This window comes from Nannospalax galili, unplaced genomic scaffold (assembly GCF_000622305.1).
Source record: "Nannospalax galili isolate Female #2095 unplaced genomic scaffold, S.galili_v1.0 scaffold1189, whole genome shotgun sequence".
Lineage (NCBI taxonomy): Eukaryota > Metazoa > Chordata > Mammalia > Rodentia > Spalacidae > Nannospalax > Nannospalax galili.
In genome coordinates, this window is record NW_008360313.1 from 2,313,901 (window position 1) to 2,323,708 (window position 9,808).

General features: G+C 43.2%; 1 protein-coding gene across 1 annotated transcript in view; it reads right to left on the reverse strand.

Annotated features, from left to right (window-relative positions):
* Window positions 1-2,888: 2,888 nt before the first annotated feature.
* Window positions 2,889-9,808, reverse strand: part of Sft2d2 (SFT2 domain containing 2) — a 24,688-nt gene continuing 17,768 nt past the window's right edge. The window contains exon 8 of the mRNA XM_008824915.3: window positions 2,889-8,601. Coding sequence (XP_008823137.1) covers window positions 8,562-8,601 — 40 coding nt within the window. The 3' untranslated portion in view covers window positions 2,889-8,561. The remainder of the gene's footprint in view (window positions 8,602-9,808) is intronic.

A 9,808-nucleotide genomic window follows, 5' to 3' on the forward strand; every position in this document is an offset into this window, starting at 1 on the left:
AAGACCCCCAAGATCATACCCCTTGGAGTGATTAATATTCCAGCTGGAGATCTGTGTACTGATAGAGGAAGAAGCACAGAACTGGGGTCTGTACAGACAAAGGACCTGGCTTCATGCTTCCAAAACGTAAGTGTTAATACCCTGCTGGAGCGGTAAGGATGTGGATGTCAAGCAGTCCTCTTGGGTTTCAGCATTCTTAGACTCCACAGCAATGAAAAGCATTAAGTGGGACCAGAGAGACTGACCTGATGCTCAGTGCTGCCCCTAGCAACATCTAGCCCTCCTGCTGTCCACATGGTCTCCCAGGGTTGTAGCACACTCTGAGACTGTGGCAGATTAAATTCACATTCCCAGACTTGTTAATGTCCCTTTATCTCATGGGTAGCTGCCTCAGGGCAGCTCAGATTTAAACAATAGGTTTTGTCTCAGGATGGTACCCAGCCACTGCCCTCCAAATCATAGTCATAAAATGGGATTCCTCTCAGTTCTGGCCATCTCAGAATTCATTCTCACCAAAATCTCAAAGTGGATTTAAGGCTTATGAGGACTGTCAGACTCTTCCCAGGGCTGTCTGGCTTACTTTTCCAATGAGGCTTCTACTTGTCCTCTACCAGGAAGCCAGCGGCTGGAGCTGTGTTCAGTGTGGCTTCCTTTGTTCTATGGTGGCTGTCCTTTTTCCTGCACTTTTCAGCTGTCCCACCACTACCTTTGTGAATTTCCAAAGCTCTTCCTGTTTGAAAATCTTTTTTCTTATCCTGACTCTTCTTCACTGGGTCACACAGAGGCAGACTCTAATCGGCCATCTTGCCAGGATGGCCCCAAACCAACCATAATCTTAACAGTTGGATGTCACAATCACATTCTGTGCTACCTACAAAGGAGTTGAGACTTAAATCCACAGGAAAAAAAAACACACAAACAGGTGATTAAAGCAGCTTTATAAGTGTCAAAATTTGGAAGCAATAAAGATGTCCTTCAGTAGGTGAATGGATAAACTGGTACTTTCCAACAGTGGAATATCATTTAATACTAAAAAAAAAAAAAAAAAAGTACTATGAAGCTATAATAACATATGGAAAAGCCTACCTGAAAGACACTAGTCTATATGATTCTAATTCTATGGCATTCTAGAGGGGAGAAAGATATGGAGACAGTAATAAGGCTGGTGGCTGTCAGGGGTTAGGGAGAGATAGAGGTATCACAGTAGATTTCTGGGCAGTGAAACAACTCTGTTTGGTACTATCATGGTAGATACAGGACTTTTTCCAAACCCCACAAACCAATTTGAATGAAGCTACTTGTAAAACCCTCCACTCATTACCTGCAGGCTACACTTTATTTTTAAATACATATGGAAGATTTACTGAACAGACTAAGATTCTAGACTATAAAATAGGTCTCAATAAATACAAAAGGATTAAAATAACTTAGACTATATTCTGATTACAAAAAAATTAGAAAATAGCAATAGATATCTGAAAGTCAAATGTTTATAGACTTCTAAGTAATCAATGAGTTAACAAAGACATCACACAAAAATAAAACATTTTGAGCTGAATTAAAATGAACATTTTATCAAAAATTTCAAGGTACAACCAAAACAATGTTTACAGGGAAATTGATACCTTAAATTGTATCAAAAAGAAGAAACTTGATTTTTGAGATGGAATCATGCTTGCTGACCAAAGTGGTCTCAGGTTCCTGAGCTCCAGCGACCCTCTTGCCTAGGCCTCTCAAATGCTTGGCTTACAGGTGTAACCAAGCAACCCAGTGTCAGCAAATTGCAGTCCAGAATCTCGGCCAATCACAGGCTACCTACTGATCAGACGACTTCCATAAAAGGTAATGCCAACTGCTGCCAATCTGTCGGTCTCTCCTCAGCCTGGACTCTGCTGCTATCGGGAGACTGTTGGTTGCACACATGGTCCCCGTCACGGAAAGTCAGGACTAGGAGAGAGATTGATGGGGGGGGGGGGGGCCTTGGGCTGGGGGGAGTACAGCAGAAGAAACACCCAGGAGACTGTGTCAGTGGACAGCTCGTTTATTATGGCAGAAGCAGAGGTTTATATAGGAAAGCTTCACAGGCAAAGAGGTGGGGTTGGTTTTCTGGTGGGCAGGGAGGAGGAGGGAGGGGGCCTCTAAGGCTATGTGGCCTTTGTCCTGTCCTCCAGTCACATGATCTACAAGAGACCCAGTCAGGATTAAAGGATTAGAGAACGAATAGTTTTGCTTAGGGGCTGTTGGTAAGAGACAGTGTGTCTAGAATGCCATCCTCACTGGGAGGTCTCCAGCCTGGCCATGCTCTACATTCCAGGCACTCCTGACTTATTCCAACACCAATCAAGTTGTTTTTATATGTCATTTCCTTTACTTCTGCTATAAATGTAGCTGTACATATGGGTTGGGGCATTCAGAATCATCTTTTGCCTGGACCACTACTCAGTTACAGAATCTTTTTCTTGTTCAAACAGATTTACTTACATTCAAGTGGACTCAGTTTTCCTTTTAAAATCACTATAAGCAATAAAAGATGTGAAATAAGTAAAAAAAAAAAAAATCAGATATTAAAATAAGGAAATATTATGGACAACTTTGTCAATTTGATAGCTTAATTTATACAAAATAACTAACCAGTTAGAGGTGTAAGAATATTCCAAAATACAAAAATTTCTTAATTTTCAAAAGCCTTCAAAACTGCCCTTAGATGGTAAATTTTAAGTCATCTGAAGGGGAAAAAAAAAAAGACCTATATAGCAATTTAGGAAAAATATCCTTGAGTGCTTACAATCTGTGCTGCACACTATTCTTGGTCTTTTAGTTGCACAGGTTTCATTTGGCTCAATGATTCCCAGAAAAACAGACATAAATGAGAGACAGCACCACAGTCATTAAAGATCATAATGTCAACCATTTATTGGAGAAAAGGAAAAAATAACTGTGATGGAAGGGGAGAAATAGCTTCGTTTTCCAGCAACATTCTTTCTCTTTGAAATAAGTTAATGAAAAGTAAAAAACATTGTATGAAATAGATTCTCAAGTACGAAAAGTGGTCTTCTATTTTTGGATATATAAAAATTGAATTATGCAATCAGTAAATTTCAAAATTAGCTATGCCTATGCAATTACACAAATTCTTTCATTTTAAATAAATGTTCTAAAAAATCATTGTATTAGAACAGGTGCGATGTTCTGAAGCCATATAAGTTTGCCAAAGGCGGTTTTGTTGCTGTTGCTAGTGGTGGTGGTGATGCTGGGCATGGCACCCTGGCGCCCAGAGTCATACTGCACATGGTCCTGCACTCTCAAGCCTTCACCACAGGCTTCTGAATATCCTCTCAACGTCACAATCAGCATTTACAAAAGCAACAGAAGAACAGAGTTCAGGTCTGTTATTTTGTTTCTTCTTTCCTTATTCAAGTTAAGTAAATACATTGAAAAAGAAAAAAGAGAAAAAAAGAACACTTTTCCTAAAGTCAAGGCTCCTTTCTTAGTGGAGTTATGGACACCGAACAGGCAGTCATGTGCATAGGCCCAGATCTCAGCCTCCATTTGATCTTTCTTTTTTCTTATTTTTTGAGAGAGGATCTAATATACTTTTGATTCTCCTGCCTCAACCTCCCAAGTGCTAGGATTACAGGCATGCATTACTAAGAACAGTCTATGCATTGCCAGGAATTGATCCCAGGGCTTCCCGCAAGCACTCTACTGCTACATCCCCAGTCACCATTTGATCTTAAGGATGCTCATAAAGATGTTCTACCCCAAGGTCAGCCTACTTATATCAGAGGCCATTTGTCCTTTTTTGTTGTTGCTATAGTTGATAGCTGTTTATCACACACAGTGGCATTGTTCTAAGTACATACCACACATTATTGTTATGATACTGTGTGCTGACCTTTCATTTTAAATAGCAAAATTTCTCTTATCTACTGGACCCACTTTTCCCTGGTTTCAGATCAGCCTAAGTACAGAACATCACTCTGAATGTTTCTAAGCCTAGATGTCAGCTCTCAGGTTCAGGAATGGATATGATGTCTATTCACACTTAAGCACCAGGTGCTTTACTGTGACGTGTCACCTACACGTCACAGGAGAGCTGCAAATAATCAAAGTGGAACTAAATATCCTATCTTGAGTGAACTGGCATCAAATTCCACTGCACTTTCATCTTCTCTAGACTAAAAACACATGATCCCAAAACTTCATAAAATTATGACTTGGAAGGCACGTTAAGATCACCCTCTAATGAACCTTTTAAATAAAACTTTTTAAGTAATTTAGACTTCTAGGCGTTTGTTTTTATATCAAAGAGCTACAAAAGGGCTAGAGATACGGCTCAGCAAATAAGAACTCTTGCTGCTTTTCTGGAGGACCTGGGTTGAGTTCCCAGCACCCACAATGATTTACATACATGAAGGCAAAACACTCATAAAAATAAACTAAAAAAAAATTTTTTTAAGTTACACAGATATAAATTTGCATTTAATTTCAGGTGAAAGGCCACTCACTTCCTTTAACAATGTAATCTGTAGGCTATTGTATGTGTTAAACTTACCAATATAGAAAAAAGGCCTTGGACATTAATAAAAAAAATATTTTTTAAAGACCATGCCAAAAAGTCTAGCAAACATCTTTATATAATTTTAAATGCTTTTTCTTTTAAAAATTGCTGAAAATGAGGTTTTAGGCTTCTTTGTGAATTTTAAAGTATATGTAATTCTGCAACTGAAGCTAGTGAGAATTTATCTATGGAAAGGCCAGACCAGGAAGGCCTAGTGTGGGGCACCACAGGATGGGAAGCCACAACCAGAGCACACACTTCAAATGACCAATTCATTCCACCATCTCTCACCATGGATACTGCAACATCTGTCACTCTCAAATGGGGATAACAAAAGCAGAAGCTGAAGCAGCCATCTTTCACATCTGTTCAGCCCAACTGTTAATTATCTATTCTAATGGAAGTATCAAAAAAGTAATTTTATATGGAATACATTTCATGATTCCATTTCTTGATCTCTCGGCCTATAGTGACTGTGTGGAAGGGAGGTGGCACTTAAGTCACATAATCCAGTTACCAGGAGGGTGACAGAGAGACTCCCACATTGAGATAATCTCCCTGGGGAATGCCAAGCTAGAGATAGTATCTCAACCTTCCCAGGAACAGGATGCCTTGAGCTGAAGTGTGGACAGCAGCCAGGCAGAACAGAACCGCATGCTCCCTGAGCTCATTTTGTGAAAGCAGACACTTTCAGCTCAGACATGGACCACCCTACTGAAATCCCAGCAAGCAGCCTATGCTTGAAGAAGGGGGAGGCCAAGAGGAACAGGCATTGCCATCCTGGTCCAGACATCAGTGATCCTCCCAATGTAGTATTCACAGCTGCCCAGGGAAGGTGGCACTCGGGCTACAGGTTCCTCACAGCTGGAAGCATGGTTAAGCCCCCACATTCCCCTCGGCAAAAGACGCCTCAATAGTTTCTGTCGCTCCCAAAATTCAGTGGTGCCTCCCTCACCCAGCAGTGAACTGAGGCGAGTGGAGGCGAGGGGAGAAAAAACAGACACCACTAACAGCCAGAGTCGGAGGCCTAATTCTCTACTTCGGCCTCACCCACTATGTTGTTTAACCAACGCTCTAGCTTGGTAGGGACATCAACAGATTTGAAGTGAGTTTCTTCCTCTCACAGTCCAAACAAAAACAAGGGAACACTCAAATAATAAGGCAACTGAAGGAAAAACCTGGGAACCTGGGAAGATCTTGGTTGACAGGGCCATCCAAAAGCTTCCTCAAGTGTCCACATTCAAATTGCCATGGAAAACTGGCCACAGACTGTGAGAGTCAGACTGAGCTCCCACCAAGAATCTCCTGACGCCCCCTCCTGGCAGGAGCTGGTATAGGCCAGGTACTTTATAGCGATGGAGGCAGTCACTACAACCATTCAATGAGATCATATATGGTAGTGTCTACAGTGCTGACAGAGTAGTATTTACCAGACAAATTAAGTCAAGTATTCATCCTGTCACCTTTAAGCGTCATCAGTTATTTTAATAGAACTCTTCTTAGCCCCACGCTAAGACTTGATAATGCATCTTCACTGATATCCTACAATCAGCCAGCAGGATTTGTGAGCCCACTATTTTGCTTGGTTCGTTTGTTTTTTGAGACAGGGTCTCCCTGTAGCCCCAGTTGATCTGGAACTCATGATATAAACCAGGCTGGACTCAATCTCACAGATTCACCTGCCTCTGCCTACTGAGTGCTGGGATTAAAGGTATGCACCACCACACCCGGCTTCAGCCCATTATTTTGAAACAGAGGAAACTGAGAAACCAACATTAAGTAATTTGTTCAAACAGCTCTATTAGTATGTGACTGAACTACAGTTCACACTCAGATCTGCTTGATTCCTGAGACCACACTGGTGCCACTATGCTATTCAGCCCTGGTGACATCTTAAAAGGTACTTGGACTCAAGTCCTACGAAGTGAAGCCCAGCTAGCGGGCATGGAAGGGGCAGCCTTTTAGGTATATCACTCCAGCTGGTTGGAACTTGCAAGCAATAAATCTAGCCTCATATTTCTTGAGAGGAGATGTGGGTACCCCTAAACTCCTTCAAGCCCCTTCTGACACCTGAGCTCTTCCAAGATCTGAACAGTCTCCCAAGTCCCCTGCAATATGAACAGGCCTCACAAAAACCAGAGGATGGCAAATAGTTTCCCTTCTTGACTGATGACAGGCTGAAGACCTCAGCAGGTACCTTCAACAGCATAGAAAGGACTTAGGAAAACTGACCTGCCCTCTGCCCCAATCAGCCTATCAATGCTTCTCCAGTCCACAAGAAAAGACAGTAGCCACAGTTCAGCAACTGCCCACAAGCAAGGAGACAACTAGTGCCCACTGCCTTTGGTCTGGAGGTGTCAGAGCAGGAGCCACAGTAGACAGCTGACCCCGGGCAAACAGCAAATGGTAAAGCTAGATTGCCAGGAACTCAAGCTGTCAAGACAGGACACTAATGGTGTCCAGACAGTACAGAGCAGCTGAAAGGGAGCACAGGCAATGGTGGTTACCCTACAGATTCAGAGAGAAGCTGCCAAAAAGGGAGATGGCACAAGTGACAGAGATGCTGGAACCAGAAAAGGTACAAACAATAAAAAGTTACAAGATGACAAGATACATCCAGAGCCATGCTAGGAAACATGGCATCATGAAAGAGACTGAGGCACCTGGGCTCTGGGCTACTCCACTACAGATGTAGGTGATATGGAAATAAATCTGAGCCTATTTTCTTAACTGCACAGTGAGATAACAATCCTGCTTCCTCACACAGCTCTCATGAGGACCAGATACATCACCAACACAAGAATACTGTGTATGTGCTTAGGCATCAGGCTCAGACAGGACTACCTGCCTGCAAGTAGCTTCCCAGTGCCCAGCTCAATGCCAATGCTGGACCATTTAAAGGTTGCTTGGTAGGTATGCCTACCTCCTGCTGGCCCCTCAAGGGATCTGTCTTCCCACACACTTTCCTCTAGCCCAACTCCAAGAGAGAACAGAAAACAAAACCAATTTTAAAGTAAATATTTACAATAGAGAACATCAAGATTTTTTCACTTTCCAATGGCTCTTGTCCAAAAGCAAATAGCTTGGTCTGCAGCAGCTGCTTTACTCTCTTGACCTAGTGCCACAAGATCATCAGACAAGACATGGGTGGGTGAGAGCCGGAGAGTCTACACCATAGTTGGGTGTGATTCAGAACAGGAAGTACCAAGGTCCAGAAAAAGGAACAATGTATCACTAAAGGTGTTTGGTTTTGTTCTTAAGTTTTTAAAATTACATTTATTTAGCATATATTTGTGTGTTTATGTGCCATGGCACTGTGTGAAGGTCAGAGGACAACTTGCAGAAGTTGGCTCTCTCTCCTTCCACCATATGGGTCCCAGGGATCGAAATCAGGTCCTCAGGTTTGGCAGAAGGAGCCTTTACCTCTGTGCCATTTCACCAGCCCCCACTAGAAGGTGTTTATTCTGTACTTCACTCCATGGCAGGCCCTCTGGAGTCTTGGGAAGGGAAGAATCACTTGTTCTCAGACACTAGGGAAGCAGCTTGGCCAAGCTGTGTTAGAAAGTGTCAATGGTCTCCTTGACAGAGAAAAAATCTTCAAATTTCTGTCCCATCCTGTTATACCCCTGTAACCTCTGACAGCGCTTCCTGCTGCCACCTGGGAATCAGAGGTTCCTGAGGCTTATTTGCCACAATTAAACAAGGACTGATTTGTGAGAATTCAACAGGACACCATCCAGAGAGGAAACAGGTCATGATGAAGAGTCCACTGCATGAGACATAGAACTCCCACCTCTCACATTGTGCTATAAACATTTGGGATTGGGGACACATCACTGCTCCCACAGGCACTCCCCACAAATGTTCAAATTGTAAGCAACACACTGCTGCAAGATAAAAGGCACATGTCTGTAAAGACAGAGGTTTAGAGGCCATTCATGAAACTGTCTACCAGCTTCCGTCCACACTGCCCTCCAAAGCGCTGCAGACTGGCAGTGTATTATGAAAGGCACGCAGCAAAGCACTTCTTCACAGCATCCCTAGGAAGGAAAAACACAAAGATGAATGGGGCATCATCAGTCCAAAGGCTCCTTTGAGTACGTGGCAAAGACCCTTCTGAAGCATCTCCCAGAGTACCACGCTGCCAGAGGGAAGGTATGTAAACAGTGGGGTCAGATGCTGCCCCCATCAAACTGTAGCTTCCCTATGCATTAGTAGTTTCCTCCTGGCAAATGACTTATCTTGTTTAAGTTTTTAATTCCTCATCTGTCAGGCAGGATGTGGTCACTTACTCTGAAATCTGGTTGTGGGGACTAATACATGGAACAAAATGGGTAGTCTGATAAATTATTATCACAATCGGAGGAAGACAGGAAGAGCATACAGACCATCAGAGACTGAGAAAATAGGACTACCACACTTTAACATCAGCCAATCACTGAAAGCATTAAGACATAGTCACCAGTGCTTTCCTCATTGCCAGTAAGCAGCAGAAGACTCTGAGACTCCTGGAGGCAAAGGGGAATTGTGTGCAGACACTGCGACCACTGAGCACCAACAGGCTGCACTTACTGCTGGAGATTCAGCGTAGTACATGTAAGCAAAGAGTGGGTGCTCAAGAGATTACTGTCCACACAAACTCCCCCTCTTCCCCCACTGCACCTAGCTGTGAATAAAGAAGGCACACTAGACCCCCCCGAAACCAGGACCCCGGGTCACATGAGGTGAGTGGAGGCAACTGCCTGAGCAAGCAATGCATTCTAACAGCAAAAGGCATATAGAAGCCATGTGTGGTGATGGCATGCCTGCAATACTAGCACTCAGGGAGGTGAGGCAGGACTGTAAGGTTGAGGCCTACATGGGCTACACTGAGAGATTTTGGTGTTTTTTTGTTTTTTTTTTGTTTTTTTGTTTTTAAAAAAAAAGAGCAAGAGGGAGAGACTGGGGGAAGAATTTGGAAGCTATATGAGCTGGCACACACCTTTAGTCCAAGGCCAGTGGAGGCAGGCAGAACTCTGCAAGTTCTAAGTCAACCTGGTCTACAGAGCTGAGATCCAGGCCAGCCAGAGCTACATAGTGAGACCCTATCTCAAAAAAAGAAAAAAAAAGCTGGGTGTGGTGGTACACACCTGTAGTCCCAGCACTTGGGAGGCAGAGGCAGGTGGATCTCTGTGAGTTCAAGGCCAGCCTGGTCTACATAGTGAGTTCCAGGACAGCTGGGCTACAGGGAGACCCTGCTTCAAAAAG